Below are 22,124 nucleotides of genomic sequence, written 5' to 3' on the forward strand. Positions count from 1 at the left end.
ATAATAATGTGAACTGCGGGTATAGGGCAGTATATAACAGCTAATAATAATATTAATAGGAAGAAGAAGAAGAAGAGGAGGAGGAATCGCGGGTATAGGGCTGTATCTAAATGCAATTAACAAAAATTAAATTAAAAATAGCAATTAAATGCGTGCTGCTTTGGGGGAGGGGCGTTTTAAGGGAAAAAAATATATATAAAGATGCATGTTGAACCCGGAAACTTCCCACCATACCTCCGCTCTTGACTTTTCATAGCTCTGCGGTCCCAGTTGAGCGAGGGAGGTGCGTGCGCGTGCGTGCTGCGCGCGGCGTCGCTTGGATCCGTGGGCGGGGCGACGTCTGTGACGCCAGGCCGGAGGTGGGCGTGGCTTAGCGACAGAGAGAGAGGGAGGAGGCGCAGAAGGAGGAGGAAGAGGCGGCGGCGCCGGAAGTGGCCCGTGGGAGCTCGGCTTCCGCTTCCGGCCTGGGCTCTTCCTCTCTCTCTTTCCGTTCGGCGAGGCAGGAGGTGAAGCAGGAGGGCCGCGTGGAGGTCGGTGGCCTCGCCTCGGACGCCTGGGTCCCTTTCATTTCGGGAGGGGGAGGGGGAGGAGGGAGACGTTTTGGTCCTTTTGTCTATTTAATTGTAATTTACTTTTTTTAAAAAATACTTTTTTTCCCTAAAAATATTATCATTTGCTTTTTAAAAATATATATATATCATTTACTTTTTCTTAATTATTTACTTTTGATATGTGTATATATATATATATATATATCATTTACTTTTTCTTAATTATCATTTACTTTTAATATGTGTGTGTGTGTGTATATATATATATATATATATATATATATAATTTACTTTTGAATTCTTGTCTCCTCGCGAGTCGGGCGGCCTCTTTAAACGGCCTGTGCCTTTTAAAGAGAAATCTCATTTCTCTCCCCCGCTTAGAGGGCTACATTTATAAGGTCTAGCCGCCCTGAGCCCGGTCTTGGCTGGGGAAGGCAGGGTATAAATATAAATTTATTATTATTATTATTATTAGTTTTATTCTATAGAGAAATGAAGAGAGAGAGAGAAAATATAACATAAATTATGAATAGGACATAAAACCCAGAAACAGACAAGGATATACTATACTATATATGTATATTTGTGTGTGTGTGTGTGTATATTGATATTGTCAGTTTCTGGGTTTTATATTCATAATTTGTTATATTTATATTTCTGTGTTTTTTATATATAACATATGTTTCTGGGTTTTACGTTATATTTGTAATTCTGTGTGTATATCTATCTACATATATAACCTTTTCTGTTTCTGGGTTTTATGTTATAGTCATAACTTATGTTACATTTCTAATTCTGCGTTTTATTATCTATCATCTATCTATAACCTTGTTGGTCTCTGGGTATATATATATATGTGTGTGTGTGTGTATATATAATGAATATGACATAAAACCCCAAAACGGAAAAGGTATGTATATGTATGTATGTTTGTTGTTCGTTTACATATACACACCTTACGTTTCGCCTCTTCACACGATACACACGCAGTATCGAGAAAGACTTGATACAGCTGCTTTTCTGCATTCTGCTTCATTTTATTCATGTCTGTAAATTACATCATGTCCTACATTTGTTTTATATCCACCCACCCGTGTGTCTACACACACACACAAAAAAAAACAACCACCCAATTTTTGGGGGACACAGATATAACCTAATGTGCTTGCGCTGTGCTTTTTATACATTGCCATCTGAACCGTTGCCCTGGGACTCAAATGGTTTGAAGGGCTGGTGGTTAAATCTTATAAAGGTAATGGATTTCGTTTGTTCAGTGGGGGCTTACTCCCAGGTAAGCAAGCAGGGGATCTCAGCCTTTAAAGCAGTTTGATTTTCTTTACCCCCCCCCAATGTTGCTGACAACCATTATTGTGTCATTATTTGGCAGGGGGCATAACATGGTTAATATTCAATGCAGGATTTTAATATATAGGTTCCCATCTTAAGCGGTGAGATTCGTGTGCCTCTGAATTTACCAGGAGGGTTTAAGGAAGCACCTCTCTGCTTCCACATCTGTGAAGCGGCGATCCTGATATTGATTTGGTTTAACCGCTTCATCTCTCCCCCCCCCCCCTTTCAGGTGACGCTCAACTGCCAGGATGCAGATTTTTGTGAAGACCCTGACGGGCAAGACCATCACCCTTGAAGTGGAGCCCAGTGACACTATCGAGAATGTCAAGGCGAAAATCCAGGATAAGGAAGGTGAGAATGGTTGACTCTGTTGGGGGTAGCAGGACACCTGCTCTGCATGCAGAATGTCCCCGTTTCGACCTCCCCAACGGCTTCTGAAAAACTCGAGAGCTTCTGCTAGTCAAGGCAGACAGTAGCAAGCTAGTTTGACCAACGTCCTAGCTTAGAACAAGGCAGATTCCTGTACAGTGCTACCTCGGGTTACAGACTCCGCTAACCCAGAAATAGTACCTCGGGTTAAGAACTTTGCTTCAGGATGAGAACTGAAATCGCATGGCGGCAGCGGGAGGCCCCGTTAGCTAAAGTGGTGCTTCAGGTTAAGAACAGTTTCAGGTTAAGAACGGACCCCCGGAACGAATTAAGTCAATCAACCTTTATTACGGTCCAGAGACCCAACAAATCGTTACAAAGCAATGCACAATTCAGACAGCCTACCTCCAGGTTAAACAAGCATTTTGTTCAGAATATAGGGATCATTGGTTCTTGCAACCACCGATAAAAACTTTGCCACTGCTAATGTTCTAGCGTTTGTCCGGTCTTCCAATAGGAACCTGACATAGTGAGCCTCTGATTTTCCCGGGAAAGGTACCAGCAAGGGGAGTATCAGTTCAGCCCTGGCTTGCTCGTATTTCGCACAGTGCAGCAAAATATGTTTTATGGAATCGATGTCTTGAGCACACGAGCAAAGTCTGTCCTGGTAGGGAACTCCTCTCAACACTGGAGAAAAACGTTTAGTCTGGCTTTGGTGAAAAGCCTTCGATAGTTTGGTACTGTCAGGTTTTTAATGTAAGGTGTTAACTTAAAGACATGCCCATATTGTACTCCTACTGCCAGCGGACTACAGACTGCGCGTGATCGAGATCGCAAGTCACTGTGTGCACTATCCCATAGTCTTTGCTTTAATTAAGTACTTAACCCGAAGTACCACTGTACTGTATTGCTTCTTCAGAACCATGAGGACTACAATCTCGCTTTGTTGATATAGAGGAAGAGCCTGAAACCTCAGAGAGCCTCTGCCAGCCAGTGTAGCCAATACTGGGCTGCTGGGTCTGACTCTGCATAGGGCTCTCCTGCGTTCCTGCGGCAGGGTTTTCATACAGACTCCTTTTGCAGGTATCCCTCCCGATCAGCAGCGTCTGATCTTCGCGGGGAAGCAGCTGGAAGACGGCCGCACGCTCTCCGACTACAACATCCAGAAAGGTACGCTTCTGGGGCGGAGAACACCCCACCCTGCCCCCTTCTGCCACACAAGACGGCAGTCTTTTATTATTATTATTATTTATTTTTTTATTTCCAAAAATGAAAAATTACAAACATCAAATTCAACATCCATATTCATTTTCTAATATAAACCTATTACATAATTAATTAATTAATTAACTAAATTAAAGGTAAAGGGACCCCTGACCATTAGGTCCAGTCGTGGCCGACTCTGGGGTTGCGGCGCTCATCTCGCTTTACTGGCTGAGGGAGCCGGCGTACAGCTTCCGGGTCATGTGGCCAGCAGGACTAAGCCGCTTCTGGCGAACCAGAGCAGTGCACGGAAACACCATTTCTCTTCCCGCCGGAGCGTTACCTATTTATCTGCTTGCACATTGAGGTGCTTTTGAACTGCTAGGTTGGCAGGAGCAGGGACCGAGCAACGGGAGCTCACCCCGTCATCGCGGGGATTCGAACCGCCGACCTTCTGATCAGCAAGCCCTAGGCTCTGTGGTTTAACCCACAGTGCCACCTGCATCCCAATTAACGAAATTAAAATATACCTAATTACTCTAAACTTCCCTTTGCTGTATACAAATACAACACAGTTAGAAATTTTATATTAAAGCTTTTAGATTATAAATAATGCTTCAAATTCCCCTATACCCCCTGTTCCCCTTCACCCATGTGTGATCTCATTTTATTTTTTACTTCTTCTGTCTTGTGTCTCATTCTGCTCCTTTCTGCCTAATTCCTGATGTCCCCCATAACTGGCGACTCTGATTTAGAATTCCTGGAGTCCCTGTGAAGCTGGTTTTCCAGGCTGGCTGCTCCTAGTCTCTCGCCCCCCCCCCAAAAGCACACACCCTGAAACACCAGTATAGGATCTGCTAATCTTGCTTTTCCCCCTTCCCCCTCGATCAGAGTCCACTCTCCACCTGGTTCTTCGTCTCCGCGGTGGGATCATCGAGCCCTCTCTTCGCCAGCTGGCCCAGAAATACAACTGCGACAAGATGATTTGCCGCAAGTAAGTTGTCTGGGTGGGTGGGTTGCTTGCCGGGACGGATCCTTATCCTCTAATCAACAGATTGAGGTTGAATCCTGACAAGACAGAAGTACTGTTTTGGGGGGACAGGGGGCAGGCAGGTGTGGAGGATTCCCTGGTCCTGAATGGGGTCACTGTGCCCCTGAAGGACCAGGTGCGCAGCCTGGGAGTCATTCTGGACTCACAGCTGTCCATGGAGGCGCAGGTCAATTCTGTGTCCAGGGCAGCTCCATCTGGTACGCAGGATGAGACCCTCCCTGCCCGCGGACTGTCTCTCCAGAGTGGTGCATGCTCTAGTTATCTCCCGCTTGGACTACAGCCATGCGCTCTACGTGGGGCTGCCTTTGAAGGTGACCTGGAAACTACAACTAATCCAGAATGCGGCAGCCAGACTGGGGACTGGGAGCAGCTGCAGAGACCACATAACACCGGTCTTGAAAGACCTACATTGGTTCCCAGTACGTTTCCGAGCACAATTCAAAGTGTTGGTGCTGACCTTTAAAGCCATAAACGGCCTTGGTCCAGTATATCTGATGGAGCGTCTCCACCCCCATTGTTCTGCCTGGACACTGAGGTCCAGCGCTGAGGGCCTTCTGGCGGTTCCCTCGCTGCGAGAAGCCAAGTTACAGGGATCAGGCAGAAGGCCTTCTCGGTGGTGGCGCCCTCCCTGTGGAACGCCCTCCCACCAGATGTCAAAGAGAACAACAACTACCAGACTTTCAGAAGACATCTGAAGGCAGCCCTGTTCAGGGAAGCTTTTAATGTTTGATGTATTATAGTATTTTAATATTTTTTGGAAGCCGCCCAGAGTGGCTGGGGAAGCCCAGCCAGATGGGTGGGGTATAAATAATACATTATTATTATTATCCCGAGCCTCACTGTTTCTGCGCTGTTCCCCTCCCAGGTGTTACGCCCGCCTGCACCCCCGGGCCGTCAACTGCCGCAAGAAAAAGTGCGGGCACACCAACAACCTGCGCCCCAAGAAGAAGGTCAAGTAAACAGAGTGAGAGAGACAGAGCACGCGGCGAGGCGTCTCTTCTCCCCCCGGCCCCTCCCAAAATCTGGGTATCGTGCAACTTTGCCGAAACTAACACCTGTTCATTCTGGGCATTTGGTTCTTGCCCGTTAGAATAAAACTTCCATTGCACCAAGCAAAGAGTGTGTCTGTCTCTTAAATGGTTTGCTTGGACCGGTTGCTGAGCCCCGATCCTCTGCCGATATGATAATCTTTGTTGTCATTGTCCCGCACAGAACAATGAAATTGCAAAAATCTACATCAGGCATTCAGAAACCAACAAGCCTGCTATCCCAGCCTGGTTAGCCCCCTGAAAACTCTGATACCCTATTTTTAAATACAATATACTCCCATAGAGACTCCTTAAGTAAAGGTAAAGGGACCCCTGACCATTAGGTCCAGTCGTGACTGCCTCTGGGGTTGCGGCGCTCATCTCACTTTATTGGCCAAGGGAGCCGGCGTACAGCTTCCGGGTCATGTGGCCAGCAGGACTAAGCCGCTTCTGGCGAACCAGAGCAGCGCATGGAAACGCCGTTTACTTTCCCACCGGAGCCGTACCTATTGATCTACTTGCACTTTGACGTGCTTTCGAACTGCTAGGTTGGCAGGAGCAGGGACCGAGCAATGGAAGCTCACCCTGTCGCGGGGATTCGAACCGCCGACCTTCCGATCGGAAAGTCCTAGGCTCTGTGGTTTAACCCACAGCGCCACCTGCGTCCCATGTTGTTGTTGTTTAGTCGTTTAGTCGTGTCCGCCTCTTTGTGATCCCCTGGACCAGAGCACGCCAGGCCCTCCTGTCTTCCACTGCCTCCCGCAGTTTGGTCAGACTCATGCTGGTAGCTTCGAGAACACTGTTCCACCATCTCATCCTCCGTCCTCCCCTTCTCCTTGTGCCCTCCATCTTTCCCAACATCAGGGTCTTTTCCAGGGAGTCTTCTCTTCTCATGAGGTGGCCAAAGTACTGGAGCCTCAGCTTCAGGATCTGTCCTTCCAGTGAGCACTCAGGGCTGATTTCCTTCCGAATGGAGAGGTTGGATCTTCTTGCAGTCCATGGGACTCTCAAGAGTCTCCTCCAGCACCAGAATTCAAAAGCATCCTTTCTCCAGCCATCAGCCTTTTTGATGGTCCAGCTCTCACTTCCGTACATCACTGCTGGGAAAACCATTGCTTTAACTATACGGACCTTTGTCGGCAAGGTGATGTCTCTGCTTTTTAAGATGCTGTCTAGGTTTGTCATCGCTTTTCTCCCAAGAAGCAGGCGTCTCTTAATTTTAATTTCTTATATAGGGGTAAACCTTGGGTTGCAGTGACGCTGCCAGGCCTGCAGAGGGCAGCAGAGGGCCTTGTGCCACAGCCACGTGGCTGCAGCCGGAAGTGCCGGGTTGACCATAGAGGTGTTGAACATAGATCTTAAAAATCAGAGGAGCCTGCATTTCCCCCCAACCATCACTTTCAAGAGCACTTGGTTGGAGAAGTAAAGATGAATTGGGATCAGATCAAAAACCGAGCATTAAATCAAGGAGAGGAATGAATGAATGCATTGGTCTCTGAGTGGGGGAGGGGCACAATTATTTTTTTTTGGGGGGAGGCTTTTTATAGTGATCCAGGAAATGCCATGCCTAGGTGGAAGGAAGGGTCATCTCTATAATTTCGTGAGTCTACGGTGCCGGTGGCGGACAGGCTGGGAAGAACCTCAATTGCTGCAATGGTGAGAGCAAAGGACCCCTTTAAATGAGGCTGGGGGCTCCCCTCTGCTTGCATGGGGGGGCCAAAGGCGCTGCAAAATTGCAATGGGCAGCAATTGCGGGGGGGGGGGGGAGAGCAGAGTCCAAAATTTAAGAGGCTTTTGCTGCAAACCCTGCAAAAAACCACACCAAATACAGTAAAAGGAAATTTGGAATTAAAAGTGGCGATACCAGCAGCGGCCACCGGAGGGCGCGCGCGCGCGCACTTTATAAACTTCCTCGTTCTGTTCATTCCTTTCCCATCTAAGCTATGATTGCCAGCACTGACCGGCAGCCTAGCTTTCAGACAAGCTTTATTTTTTATTTTTTTGCCAGCTTTTCTGCGGGAATCGGAGGTGGAGAGCCAGGAAGGGGACCAGGGAAGGGACATAGGGAACCATTAATGCGCTAATTATTATTATTATTATTATTATTATTATTATTATTATTTATTATTATTTATACCCCGCCCATCTGGCTGGGTTTCCCCAGCCACTCAGGGCGGCTTCCAACAAAACACTAAAATACAAGAACCTATTAAACATTAAAAGCTTCCCTAAACAGGGCTGCCTTCAGATGTCTTCTAAAAGTCTGGTAGTTATTTTTCTCTTTGACATCTGGTGGGGTGTCAAATAGAATTGGAAAGGGAACCATCAGTGGGACTCAAACCCGGGACCTTGAGATCTAAGATTCGAATGCTGTACTGACATGTAGGCCAGTTCCCTTGCTTGAGCCGACTGGGGCAGTAGAGCTCGAATCCATGAGGACCAGAACCTCGGTTCATTTTTATTTGAAGCCGGCGGTTTCTGCATTGCCGGGGGTGGACTAGATGACCATCGGGTCCCTTCCGACCGTACGATTCCACAATTCTATTCCAGCTTCCAGATTCAACCTCCAGTGCGCCTCTGACTCTGTCCAAAGCTGTTTCTTCCTATTGAAAACTGGGTCTTTTAATTCGGAACAATGAGGACTGGAAACTTGACTTCTGGGCTCTCAGGGAGCAGTTCCGATGTTCTCGGGTTAGGCTAATTGATCGGAGGAGAATTAGCCTTCCCGCTGATGGTGGACTCTGGAGTGGGGGGCGATATCTATGTCTCCCGACACATGAAACCCCTGCCAGCGCAGTCCATGGCTGTCCGGGAGTTGTAGCTGGAATGGAGCCTCTATGCAGGGGCACAGTCTATTGTTGTTGTTTAGTCGTTTAGTCGTGTCCGCCTCTTCGTGACCCCCTGGACCAGAGCACGCCAGGCCCTCCTGTCTTCCACTGCCTCCCGCAGTTTGGTCAAATTCATGCTGGTAGCTTCGAGAACACTGTCCCACCATCTCGTCCTCCGTCGTCCCCTTCTCCTTGTGCCCTCTATCTTTCCCAACATCAGGGCCGCCGAAACCGTATAACACCGGTCTTGAAAGACCTCCATTGGCTCCCAGGACGTTTCCAAGCAAAATTCAAAGTGTTGGTGCTGACCTTGAAAGCCCCAAACGGCCCAGTATCCCTGAAGGAGCATCTCCACCCCCATCATCCAGCCCGGACACTGGGGTCCATCTCCCGAGGGCCTTTTGGCAGTTCCCTAACTGCGAGAAGCCAAGTTACAGGGAACCAGGCAGAGGGCCTTCTCGGCGGTGGCACCCGCCCTGTGGAACGCCCTCCCACCAGATGTCAAGGAGATAAACAACTATCTGACTTTTAGAAGACATCTCAAAGCAGCCCTGTTTAGGGAAGTTTTTAATGTTTGGTGTTTTGTTGTTTAGTCGTTTAGTGGTGTCCGACTCTTTGTGACCCCCTGGACCAGAGCACGCCAGGACCTCCTGTCTTCCACTGCCTCCCGCAGTTTGGTCAGACTCATGTTGGTCGCTTTGAGAACACTGTCCCACCATCTCGTCCTCCGTCGTCCCCTTCTCCTTGCGCTCTCCATCTTTCCCAGCATCAGGGTCTTTTCCAGGGAGTCTTCTCTTCTCATGAGGTGGCCAAAGTCTTGGAGCCTCAGCTTCAGGATCTGTCCTTCCAGTGAGCACTCAGGGCTGATTTCCTTCAGAATGGAGAGGTCTGATCTTCTTGCAGTCCATGGGACTCTCAAGAGTCTCCTCCAGCACCAGAATTCAAAAGCATCCATTCTTCAGCGATCAGCCTTCTTTATGGTCCAGCTCTCACTTCCATACATCACTGCTGGGAAAACCAGAGCTTGAACTATACGGACCTTTGTTGGCAAGGTGATGTCTCTACTTTTTAAGATGCTGTCTAGGTTTGTCATTGCTTTTCTCCCAAGAAGCAGGCGTCTTTTAATTTCGTGGCTGCTGTCGCCATCTGCAGTGAAGGCGCAGTCTACCTCGGCTTAAGGCTGGCTGGCGTCCTTTAAACCCATATTCCAGACTGAGGGCAAACACAGCCTGGCTGGCTGTTCCTTCTCACCCGCACTAAAGGCTCGGTGTCGGGAGGCGAAACTCAAACCCAGCACCAATCAACCAGCGGGGCAGGAAAGGGGGGAAACATTAGCTTGTCTGAGATGGGGCACACACAGACCCCAAATGCCGCCCCAGGATGGATGTTTTTCGGCGGGATAGATGTTTCCGCTAAATCCGGGCGGTTTGGGCGGCCTGCCACGAAGGCGTTTTGGAGCCCTGTAGCCTGGAAAGAGCATGGAAACTTGTCGGTTTTAATTGGGTGGGGGAACGGAAACACCCCCCCAGCTGCCGTTGTTGGGCCTGGGGGTTTGGCGCAGGCTGTCAATTTCTCCTGCAACCCACCCACAACCTTCTTTGCAACAGGAGATGGGGGGAAAATTTGTCTGCGCATGCCAAAACCGCGTCCTGGAGGTGTCTCTGAATTGATGCCGTCTGCCGCAAGGCCGGGAGTTTGTTGGAGAAACGGGACAGAGACCAGGAAGCTGCCGAGTCTGTGTTTATGGGGCATATCTCTTATTTATTTATATTTAAAAATTAATATTCAACGAGACGAACCTTATGGTGCTATCCAGCTCCACAATCCGACGATTATTGTGTTGAAATTTCTAATAAAAATTTTAAAAGAAAAGTTGGAAAGGGGTCCCCGGGGGTCATCCATCCCAACCCGCTTGCAAGGCAGGAATCTCGGCTAAACAGAGGACCACCCAACCTCTGCTTCAAGACCTCAGAGGAAGGAGAAGCGTCCACCTTCCCATCCCGTCTCAAACGCCTTGGTACTCAAACAACTTGGAACCCAAACACTGCAAACCTAGAGATAAGTGTTCTGGTTTGTGAACATTTTTCGGAAGCTGAATGTGCTCCGTTTTGAGTGCCACACTTTGGTCTTGAGCGTTACGCTGAGGTCTGTCTGTTTTTCCTATCTATTTTTCGTTTCTGCAGCTCTCTTTGTCTCGTTTTTGTGACTGTGCGGAACCCAGTCCAGCTACTGATGGATTGATTCTGCGACTGCAGTATAATGTTTATTGCTTTCATTTTATGGATTAACGGTCTCGTTAGAGAGTAAAATTTGTGTTAAATTGCCATTTTAGGGGTTGTTTTTAACAGTCTGGAATGGATTAATCCGTCTTGCGTTGCTTTCTGTGGGAAAGCAGTGCGCCTTGGTTTTGGAACGCTTTGGTTTTGGAACGGACTTCCGGAACAGATTAAGTTTGAGAACCAAGGGACCACTGTACAATGGGAGATTAGCCTCTACCCAAAGACGTCGTGGATTTTGGAGGCGCCCAAACTCAAGACGAAGGGGGGAACGATCTGAGAGGAAGGCACGCTTGACAGATCTTCTCCAGGATCAACTTCCACCTGGAAAACACCATTAAGACCATGGGTAGGCAAATGAAGGCCCAGGGGCCGGATCCGGCCCAATCGCCTTCTCAATCCGGCCCGCGGACAGTCCGGGAATCAGCATTTTTTTTACACGAGTAGAATGTGTCCTTTGATTTAAAATGCATCTCTGGGTTATTTGTGGGGCATAGGAGTTCGCTCATTTTTTTGCTTTCCAAAATACAGTCTGGAAAGCGAAATACAGTGATGCCTTGGTTCTCACAGGAATCCGTTCATTATTTTTTTTCTTCAAAATATAGTCCGGCCCCCCAACCAGGTCTGAGGAACAGTGGACCGGCCCCCTGATGAAAAAGTTTGCTAGCCCCTGATTAGCACCATCATGGAAGACCATCCTCCTCGCCGTAGTAGAAGAAGGAGAAACACAGCTGCGGTTTTCGCCTGCGATTCCTGCCCCCATCGCAAGGGGGTTAGTTTGGATGACCCTCAGGTATCCCATTCCAGCCCCCCAATTCTGTGCCGCCAGCGTGTTCCTTTGGCCCAGGCCAGGCTTCAAAACAGCCCAGCAGAAACTTCCTTATGGAGTGTGATCGAAAGCCGGATTTGGCACGGCAGCCAAACCGGACTCCGTCCGTTCCAAAGCTCAGGTTTTTGGGAAATGGGGGCAGGAATTTTAGGTTTGTGGACTTGCCAGCTCATATCCCCATAACCTATATCCCCAACCCCTTCCAGCCCACGATTTGCACGTAATATATATTTATATTTCTTGAAGCCCAAGGGTTCCTTGTTTTGCACACACGCAAAAAAAGGAGAAACTTTTAAAAATGATTATTTCTTCTCCTCCTATTTCCTTCCATCGCTTTGTTTTCTGCAACGGAGAGTCTTTTAATAAAATAGAAAGAGAGAGACTTTTAATGTGCCGAAAAATATACAGAGCCAAGGTCTGGCAAGAGCTGATTTTGGCAAGGAGAACATGGCCAAAGCGTGGCAGGAAGATTTAAAGACAATAAAAGAATAACATTCAAGCATTTCATTGTAGAAATGGTTTTTTAATTTGTTTGCAGGATATGGGTAGATATTAGAGAGCTGCTGGCTGTTCTGCTACAGAACAGTTGTGCGAATACGAAAGCTCAGAAAAGTGAAAGGCTCTTTGTTCTGTTTGTTCGTCTCAAATTAGACCTGATATAAATTAGGCCTCTCTCTGTGAGTTTCTGTACGTATTTAAGATACATAGGCAAGAGGCTAATTTATAATGGTATTTTGAGAATCACTCGTGTTCTCATGGGGCTGTGTGGTTTTATACTTTCTGGGTCGCCCGTGACCACATTATCAGAGAATTGTAGAATCAGAAGGGACCACGGCGGTCATCCAAACCAACCCCCGGCAATGTAGGAATCCTTTGCCTAGAGAGCTTCATGACATAGTCAGGATTCGAACCCTGATCTCCAATGTCCTGGTTCGACACTCTCTAACCACTACCCCCCTCCACCTTCCTAGACTTCTTCTGCTATGGGGCAACTCTATAAATTAAGTAGGGGGGGAATCAAAACGTCCCTTAGAGAAGGATCTGAAATATTATCAATCAATCAATCAATCAATCAATCAGTTCTTTATCGCAGTCCAAAGACCCGCAAACGGAACCCGGTACATAAAAATATTCTAATTGAAGCTTGTTTTATTTGATGCTTTATCCGCTTCGATAAAGAGGTACCTAAGAACTTAATTCGTTCCGGAGGTCCGTTCTTAACCTGAAACTGTTCTTAACCTGAAGCACCACTTTAGCTAATGGGGCCTCCCGCTGCCGCCAGAGCACGATTTCTGTTCTCATCTTGAAGCAAAGTTCTTAACCCGAGGTACTATTTCTGGGTTAGTGGAGTCTGTAACCTGAAGCATCTGTAACCCGAGGTACCACTGTATTTTGCCTTTGAAATTGAACGCGATAAAGAAATGAAATGTAAATAAAAATATTGGCGAATGTCACCGTGGGGAAAAAATAACGGCACTTTGACATTCCGTTGGGGAGTGGCCACAAACCAGGTTCAAGTTGCCGTTTGGTGAATCGCGGGTATTATCTGAGTTTTTTAACGCTGAGTAGACCTGGAGGAAAGGGACGCGGGTGGCGCTGTGAGTTAAACCACAGAGCCTAGGACTTGCCGATCAGAAGGTCGGCGGTTCGAATCCCCGCAATGACGGGGTGAGCTCCCGTTGCTCGGTCCCTGCTCCTGCCAACCCAGCAGTTCGAAAGCACGTCAAAGTGCAAGTAGATAAATAGGTACCGCTCCGGCGGGAAGGTAAATGGCATTTCCATGCGCTGCTCTGGTTCGCCAGAAGCAGCTTAGTCCTGCTGGCCACACGACCCAGAAGCTGTACGCCGGCTCCCTTGGCCAGTAAAGCGAGATGAGCGCCGCAACCCCAGAGTCGGCCACGACTGGACCTAACGGTCAGGGGTCCCTTTACCTTTAGACCTGGAGGAAGAAAAGTCGGTCGACGACCATGTACAGAGGCAGTGATGCTTCTGAATTCCTGGTGGCTGGGAATCACAGGAGAGGAGAGCCGCTCTTGTGTTCGAATCCTGCCACGGTACGAAGAGCTTCGGCCCCTCGCTCCATCGAAACGCATCTCCCAAGCTTAATTCCCTTTCCCCCCCATTTGCAGTTGGAAGCGGACGTCCAGACCCTCGTCCACCGCTTCTATGCCCTTCAGAGCGAACGGGTTGAAGCCTACCACCTCTTCGAAGAGTGAGTATCGCTGACCGGTTGGGGTTTTATTTATTTGGGGTGGGTTCAGGGGACGTAGCCAGGTTTCCAGAGGAGGAGCGGCCTTCGTGTCCCGCTCACGGGCTTCCCGTTGAGGCGCCCAATTGAGGATGCCTGGCCTGGAACCGATGCTATGGGACTACAAAGCCCATCGTCCACTGCCAGCTCGGCCAGTCGCAGTGGACGATGGGCATTGTAATCCAACTTCTAAATACAATCTCCTTGTGCAGTGCTCACGACGACGCATTGGGTACATATATGCACGTCCCACTATGGGGTGCGTTTTGCGCTGTTTCCTAATATACTAATCCCGCGATCTTACTCTTCCTGCTCTCAACGGCTGTTTATTATTACTGCTTCGGTTGTTTGGATGGTTCGTTTTCAAATAAACGACAACAACAAATAGACTTGAAAATGCCAGGATCCCGGCAACCCACGTTCACCGTCGGCCCGTTTTCAGGACCCCAGAAAGGTGGTTTCGAGACCCCCCCAAGGACCCCATCCCTATTCTTTTTGGTACTGCCCTCAATTTCCGTGCCTCTCCGTCCAACGGGGGAAGGAGGCCCAGAAGGGATGGGGGGGTTCCCTCCCCGCTTTTCCTGCCGCACCCAGGGCTTTTTCTGGCTCGGGTGCCCCTGATGAACACCAGATGAGCTGAACGGGGGGTGGAAAAACCTCCCTCCCTAGACACCTGTCTTCGATTTGCAGAGAGAAGGCGCTCTGGAGCGGGGTCTTTGGGCAGGGGGGCGGTAATTGACTTCTGGGGAATCGAGAACCGAGACCCTCCGGCAACCCCCCACGACTCCGACCGAGGGGGCCTGGCTTCCCAACCAGCCCCCTCCCGCCAACCCACACGGCAGGGGTGACGCCCCCCCTTGCCAGGCAGGCTGGGGGACGGTTCCTAATTCACCCATGCCTCTTGCAAACCCAGCCCAGCGAGGTCACGCCAAAGAGGTGGGGGCTTTTTGTAGAATCGTAAGATTTGGGAGAGGGATGTGGGTTAAACCACAGAGCCTAGGACTTGCTGATCAGAAGGTCGGCGGTTCGAATCCCCGCAATGACGGGGTGAGCTCCCATTGCTTGGTCCCTGCTCCTGCCAACCTAGCAGTTCAAAAGCACCTCAAAGTGCAAGTAGATAAATAGGTACCGCTCCGGCGGGAAGGTAAACGGCGTTTCCGTGCGCTGCTCTGGTTCGCCAGAAGCGGCTTAGTCCTGCTGGCCACATGACCCAGAAGCTGTACGCCGGCTCCCTCGGCCAGTAAAGCGAGATGAGTGCCGCAACCCCAGAGTCGGCCACGACTGGACCTACCGTCTGCAATACAGGGTTTTTGTGTAAATCCCTGTACAGGGCTGCCTTCAGATGTCTTCTAAAAGTCAGGTAGTTGCTTAATTCCTTGACATCTGACGGGAGGGCGTTCCACTGGGCAGGCGCCACCACCGAGAAGGCCCTCTGCCTGGTTCCCTGTAACCTCACTTCTCACAAGGGGGGAACCGCCAGAAGGCCCTCGGGAGATGGACCCAGGTGTCCGGGCTGGACGATGGGGGTGGAGACGCTCCTTCAGGTATACTGGGCCATTTAGGGCTTTCAAGCTCAGCACCAACACTTTGAATTGTGCGCTGAAACATACTGGGAGCCAATGTAGATCTCTCAGGACCGGTGTTATGTGGTCTCGCAGCCGTTCCCAGTCTCTAGTCTGGCTGCCGCATTCTGTATTGGTTGCGGTTTCTGGGTCACCTTCAAAGGCAGCCCCACAGAGAGCACATTGCAGTAGTCCAAGTGGGAGATAACCAGAGCATGCACCACTCTGGCCAGACAGTCTGTGGGCAGGGAGGGTCTCATCCTGTGTACCAGATGGAGCTGCCCTGGACACAGAATTGACCTGCACCTCCATGGACAGCTGTGGGTCCAAAATGACCCCCAGACTGTGCACCTGGTCCTTCGGGGGCACAGTGACCCCATTCAGGACCAGGGAGTCCTCCACACCTGCCCACCTCCTGTCCCCCCAAAACAGTCCTTCTGTCTTGCCAGGATTCAACCTCAATCTGATAGCTGCCATCCATCCTCCAACCGCCTCCAGACACTCACACAGGACCTTCACCGCCTGATTTAAAAGAGGCCATTGAGGTCCTTTCCAACTCTGCGATTCTGTGCTAGGAGACATGAAGCCGGGACGTTCTGCATTTGGCCCAGACCTCGGTCTTCAAGTCCAGGCAATGGGTACACCGCTGCTTCTCTCGACTGTTTTCTCCCCCCTCTTTCCCTCCAGGGGCCACCGGGCGTATCTCCGAAGCGGCCCCGACTACGACTTCGCCCGCTACCGCCACCTGGTGCACGAGATCACCCAGGCCTTCAGCGGGATCTCGCGGGAGATCCTGCAGATCAAGGAGCAGCTGGAGGGACCCCGCGGGCGGCCCGACCTCGCCCAGCACCTGGGGCGCCTCCAGGAGAAGGAGAAGGAGAAACTCGAGCTGGTGAGAGAGAGAAGGGGTGTGCAGAGGCCGGTCTCTACTTTGCGCCCATTTTACAGGTGCAAAACTGATCCCCTTCCGGTTTCGTGCCGGAAGAGTGTTTTGATCTTGTAATCGGGATCTGTGGTGTCTGGAATTTCAGGTGCGGACGTCCCTTGAGAGCTTTGTGGTTTTTTTGAGAGGCTTGTATGTATTCATAGAATCATGCCGCTAGAAGGGGCCCTGAGTGTCATCCAGCTCAACCCCCCCCGCAATGCAGAAATATTCAGCCGTCCCGTACAGGATTCGAACCCGCCACCCTGGCCTTGTCTCCCATCTGCAACAGATGCTTTGGCTTAAAGTTTCCTTCATTGCAGGGGGGTTCGAATAGATGACTCTGGAGGTCCCTTTCCAGCCCTACGATTCTTTAATTCTGTAACCCACTGAGCTACACAGCTCGCAAAAAGTCAGAACCCCCCCCTTGCGCAATAAACGCCTCGTTTATCGTTTCGCCGTTTCCATTTCAACCGCTTGCCGTCGTTTTCGCCTTTGCGAACCGGCCTGATCTCTCTTCAGACGAACGAACAAATATTATTTATAGCAAAAACGGGGGGGGGGGGGGGCGCAGGGGAGAAAGCGATAAAAGACGGAAAATCATCAGAGGTGTTGACGGAAGTCTAAAATAACATATAAGTTACGTATGTGGTTGTTGGAAATGATATGTTAATAAAAATATAAAAGGGGGAAAAGAAAGCTATAGCAAAAACATTATTTTGTTAGGTAAATCCTGAAATACTGGCTTATTTCGTTCTATAATAAAACATTTCTTTTTTTTAAAAAAAATATTATTTATAAATGAATATTATTGCATTTATAGCCTGCCTCAGGGGCTACTTCCCTCTCTCCCTCCCAATTTCATACAACAGACCTGCAAGGTTGGCTAGCGACCAGCCGGAGGTTGGATTCAAACCCAGTTCTCCTCCTGCCTTTCGGGTCCGGTTCTCTAACCACTGCACGGCACTGCCCCTCTTGCAAACTGCCGTCCCAGCAAACTGGGGAGGGGGGGCTGGTGATTTCTGCGCCCCCTTTCGTCTCCTCCGAGAGGGTCTCACCTCCTCGTTTTCCCCCCTTCCCAGACGGCTCAGCTACAGCTTGCCAAACAGAACGCTCAGGACCACCCTGGCGAGGAAGCCCACCCGCAAGAGGTTCGGGAGCTCAAGCAGAGGTAAGTGAGTGGTTGCAAATCGGAAAGAGGGGTGTGACGCTTTTGCTTTTAAACGTGTGTCCCCCCCCCCCCGGATCGCATCAAGGCTCTCCAACCGGGAAAAACAAATGCGTTTATTTTTATTCCCGAAAACTCGACCATAACTCTCACAAAGTGTCTGCATGCATCCTTGTTTTAAGAGGGGAGTCCTGTTAGTTTGAGGCCTGTTGTTGTTGTTGAGTTGTGTCCGCCTCTTTGTGACCCCCTGGACCAGAGCACGCCAGGCCCTCCTGTCTTCCACTGCCTCCCGCAGTTTGGTCAAACTCATGCTGGTAGCTTCCAGAACACTGTCCCACCATCTCGTCCTCTGTCGTCCCCTTCTCCTTGCGCCCTCCATCTTTCCCAACATCAGGGTCTTTTCCAGGGAGTCTTCTCTTCTCATGAGGTGGCCAAAGTCTTGGAGCCTCAGCTTCAGGATCTGTCCTTCCAGTGAGCACTCAGGGCTGATTTCCTTCAGAATGGAGAGGTTGGATCTTCTTGCAGTCCATGGGACTCTCAAGAGTCTCCTCCAGCACCAGAATTCAAAAGCATCCATTCTTCGGCGATCAGCCTTCTTTATGGTCCAGCTCTCACTTCCATACATCACTACTGGGAAAACCATAGCTTTAACTAGACAGACCTTTGTTGGCAAGGTGATGTCTCTGCTTTTTAAGATGCTGTCTAGGTTTGTCATTGCTTTTCTCCAAAGAAGCAGGCATCTTTTAATTTCGTGCTACAAAAGTAGAAATTAACGATTTGGGGAGAAAGTAGAAGGGGAGCTCATTGTCGGGGGGGGGTTAAACGCCCCCCCTGTGGAGCCCCTGCCATATCTGTGGAGGGCTGCATGGGTTCGGTTTCTTTTTTTTGCCCAGATCCTGTATATTTTGTCAAATAGAGCTGCGACAGAAGTTCAGGAATCCGTGTTGATTTGTCAGAAGATGGGTGGCTGCTTCTTGCCAGTTCCAGATTTGACCCGAATCTGCATGAAACTCACCAAAATCGCCCCAATTTTTTAAAAAATGGCTCAGAAGACAAACCGGCTTCCTTTCCTGCCCAAGTCATCCTGGGGAAACGATTAGATTTAATTTCCACGCGCCCAACTCCAATTCACGTCCCTTTCAATCCGTTGGCAACCCCAGTTCATTTCTCACAAAAACGTAACCTTGAGAAAAAGCAAGCTTAAATCTGTTTATGCGGACAGCTCAGTCGGTAGAGCGTAAGGCTGTTTAATCTCAACGGTCATGGGTTCGAGTCCCATGCTGGGCGAAAGGTTCCTGCATTGCAGAGGGGTGGGCTGGATGACCCTCGGGTTCCCTACGATTCGCTGCAAAATAGGATCCTACCTGATAAACTCACACCTCCCTGCTGTAATATAGCACCCAAGTCTTTTCTGCCATGACAAATCTCTCCAAGAAAAGGGGAACATTTCCACATCTCGGGGCCTGATCTCCCACAACCCCCTTGGCTGCAATCTCCCACAATCCCCCTTGCTTGCAATCTCCCACAACCCCCTTGGCTGCAACCTCCCACAATCCCCCTTGCTTGCAATCTCCCACAATCCTCCCTGGTTGCAATCTCCCACAATCCCCCTTGCTTGCAACCTCCCACAATCCCCCTTGCTTGCAACCTCCCACAATCCCCCTTGTTTGCAATCTCCCACAATCCCCCTTGCTTGCAATCTCCCACAACCACCCTTGTTTGCAATCTCCCACAATCCCCCTTGCTTGCAACCTCCCACAATCCCCCTTGCTTGCAACCTCCCACAACCCCCTTGGCTGCAACCTCCCACAACCCCCTTGGCTGCAACCTCCCACAATCCCTTTGGCTGCAACCTCCCACAATCCCCCTTGCTTGCAACCTCCCACAACCCCCTTGGCTGCAACCTCCCACAACCCCCTTGGCTGCAACCTCCCACAATCCCCTTGGCTGCAACCTCCCACAATCCCCTTGGCTGCAACCTCCCACAATCCCCCTTGGCTGCAATCTCCCACAACCCCCTTGGCTGCAACCTCCCACAATCCCCCTTGCTTGCAACCTCCCACAATCCCCTTGCTTGCAACCTCCCACAATCCCCTTGGCTGCAATCTCCCACAATCCCCTTGGCTGCAACCTCCCACAATCCCCCTTGCTTGCAACCTCCCACAATCCCCTTGCTTGCAACCTCCCACAATCCCCTTGGCTGCAACCTCCCACAATCCCCTTGGCTGCAATCTCCCACAATCCCCCTTGGCTGCAACCTCCCACAATCCCCCTTGCTTGCAACCTCCCACAATCCCCTTGGCTGCAATCTCCCACAACCCCCTTGGCTGCAATCTCCCACAACCCCCTTGGCTGCAACCTCCCACAATCCGCCTTGCTTGCAACCTCCCACAATCCCCTTGCTTGCAACCTCCCACAATCCCCTTGGCTGCAATCTCCCACAATCCCCTTGGCTGCAACCTCCCACAATCCCCTTGCTTGCAACCTCCCACAACCCCCTTGCTTGCAACCTCCCACAATCCCCCTTGCTTGCAACCTCCCACAACCCCCTTGGCTGCAACCTCCCACAATCCCCCTTGCTTGCAACCTCCCACAATCCCCCTTGCTTGCAATCTCCCACAATCCCCCTTGGCTGCAATCTCCCATAATGCCTTGCGTGGAGGGGCAGAACCGCTCTCTTTCAAGACCCAGAGCCCTTTACAGGATAGATTTTGCGGGGTGCGGGTTGGTGTTCAGATTCAGCACCTGGAAAAAAAGCCTTTTTATTTTTGCAGAAGAGGCACGCTCTTGGCTTGGGGGTCTTTGGAGAGGTCCCACCCCCCCAATTGCTCTGCTTCGGCACTGGGGATTTTTGGCTTCCCACGGGCAATTGGATCGCTGCATTTCATAAACAAGCAGCGAGGGCCGGGGAGGGAGGCGGGCAGGGCCGGGCGGCCCGAGCCAAGAGCGTGCCTAATCGCCTCCATATGCTCCTTTATTTATCGTTTCCATCCACCCCAAACAGGCTAATTCAAACCATCGAGGCAATCAGCGAAATTCTCCAAGATTTCAAGTACGATTCTGAAGAAAGCTCTTGACGGGACGTCCCACAGGAGGAGGAGGAAGGATATTTTTCGGCGGAGGGGGGGGAGAGGAAACCCCCCTGCAAGCCAGCAACGTTCGGATCGCTCTCTCCCCCCAGCCCCCAGCCCCTCTGCCCCCTTCCTTACCCGGTCTGGGTTCTGACCTGCCTCGCACGCAGGCCCCGATGCGAGGGGCTCGGCCAGACGTGCTTTGGCCCTCCGCCCGGCACGAAAGACTCCAGACCCACGCCGAACGAGCCCAATAAAGACTTCTCCCTAGACTGGGGGGGCTTGGCTGGAGCTGGAGATGTGGGGCAAGGGAACGTTCTCCTCGTTCGTTTGGAGTCAATAAAAGCTGCTTGTTTACTTGAGTATCTGCGGGACTCTTTGTCCAAACCCAAATCCGTGCAATGGTTGGGCAGGATGTGGGCGGGCGGACAAGGTGGGAAGGCGGATTTTGCCGGCCATTTGCTTGCCCCCCCCCTTGTTAGAGGTTTATTGGCAGCCGTGCGGCTCGAGAGGCAATGGAGTGCGCTTCCGGGGGTGAAGCCAAAACGGCTGTGTTAGTGGCAGGGAAGTGATGTCCCCGGGGCGCAAGCCAGGTCTGGGAGGTCCTGGGCTACCCAGCCTCACAGAGACGGTACTGGCACGGTCCAGTTCACGGGCTGTCGAAGTCCCGGCGGGGGGTGTCAGGACCGGGGGCAAGATGGCGGAGTGGGAGCAGGAACGGGGGTCCAGGAGTCAGGAAGCCGAGGGTCCGAGGGTCAGGAACAAGGAGTCACAAAGTCAGGGGTCCGAGGATCAAGAAGCCAGGAGTCACAAAGTCAGGGGTCCAAGGATCAAGAAGCAAGGAAACGCAGTTTACCTTCCCGCCGGAGCTGTACCTATTTATCTACTTGCACTTTGAGGTGCTTTCGAACTGCTAGGTTGGCAGGAGCAGGGACAGAGCAACGGGAGCTCACCCCGTCACGGGGATTCGAACCGGCGACTTTCTGATCGGCAAGTCCTAGGCTCTGTGGTTTAACCCACAGCGCCACCCACGTCCCAAATAAGTAAGTACTGTATATAAATACTTTTCACAAAAGTTATGCTGACAAATAATGGGGAATCCGCCCGCCACCGTCTTTGCGCCTCCTTGTTCGCCCCAGTGCATCCCCTGCGATTGTGAATAGGCTGACCAAGGCCCCCTTTGGAATCGGAGGCCTGGGCCAAGTGGCCCATATGGCGCCCCCTCTGTCTGGACCTACGCGGGTGGCGCTGTGGGTTAAACCACAGAGCCTAGGACTTTCCGATCAGAAGGTCGGCGGTTCGAATCCCCGCAATGACGGGGTGAGCTCCCGTTGCTCGGTCCCTGCTCCTGCCAACCTAGCAGTTCAAAAGTATGTCAAAGTGCAAGTAGATAAATAGGTACTGCTCCGGCGGGAAGGTAAACGGCGTTTCCGTGCGCTGCTCTGGTTCGCCAGAAGCGGCTTAGTCCTGCTGGCCACATGACCTGGAAGCTGTATGCCGGCTCCCTCGGCCAGTAAAGCGAGATGAGCGTCGCAACCCCAGAGTCGGCCACGACTGGACCTAATGGTCAGGGGTCCCTTTACCTTTTTCCTGTCTAGACCTGAGCTTTGGCCTCATCCGGAGCCTGGGCTCTTTGGTTTAGAGACATTCCTGGTCTCACTAGCTAGA

The 22,124-nt window shown here is 50.7% G+C and overlaps 2 protein-coding genes across 3 annotated transcripts; both read left to right on the forward strand.

Annotated features, from left to right (window-relative positions):
• Positions 1-396: 396 nt before the first annotated feature.
• On the forward strand, positions 397-5,490 carry UBA52 (ubiquitin A-52 residue ribosomal protein fusion product 1). Of its 2 annotated transcripts, none has more exons than XM_053372328.1 (5): positions 397-506; positions 2,131-2,252; positions 3,354-3,440; positions 4,365-4,467; positions 5,390-5,490. In XM_053372328.1, exons 2-5 carry the CDS (start codon positions 2,150-2,152, stop codon positions 5,481-5,483), a joined length of 387 nt encoding a protein of 128 aa, XP_053228303.1. In that variant the 5' UTR covers positions 397-506; positions 2,131-2,149; the 3' UTR covers positions 5,484-5,490. The 2 variants fall into 2 exon arrangements, with proteins under 2 accessions (XP_053228303.1, XP_053228302.1); XM_053372327.1 differs by having other exon boundaries at positions 424-530; positions 2,130-2,252.
• Positions 5,491-7,148: 1,658 nt separating this feature from the next.
• REX1BD (required for excision 1-B domain containing) lies at positions 7,149-20,813 on the forward strand (the record flags this gene model as incomplete). Its single annotated transcript, XM_053372864.1, has 5 exons — positions 7,149-7,208; positions 13,615-13,697; positions 15,983-16,187; positions 17,300-17,388; positions 20,390-20,813. Coding segments are annotated over 5 exons (510 nt in total), but the record flags the coding sequence as incomplete, so codon positions are not given.
• Positions 20,814-22,124: the final 1,311 nt, after the last annotated feature.

The sequence above is a fragment of the Podarcis raffonei genome, chromosome 18 (assembly GCF_027172205.1).
Source record: "Podarcis raffonei isolate rPodRaf1 chromosome 18, rPodRaf1.pri, whole genome shotgun sequence".
Classification (NCBI taxonomy): domain Eukaryota; kingdom Metazoa; phylum Chordata; class Lepidosauria; order Squamata; family Lacertidae; genus Podarcis; species Podarcis raffonei.

Coding starts and splice junctions, on each gene's coding strand:
- UBA52 (XM_053372328.1), top strand. CDS start 2,150: ATGCAGATTTTTGTGAAGACCCTGACGGGCAAGACCATCACCCTTGAA. Junction 2,253..3,353: donor GAAAATCCAGGATAAGGAAG/GTGAGAATGGTT, acceptor CTCCTTTTGCAG/GTATCCCTCCCGATCAGCAG. Junction 4,468..5,389: donor GACAAGATGATTTGCCGCAA/GTAAGTTGTCTG, acceptor TTCCCCTCCCAG/GTGTTACGCCCGCCTGCACC.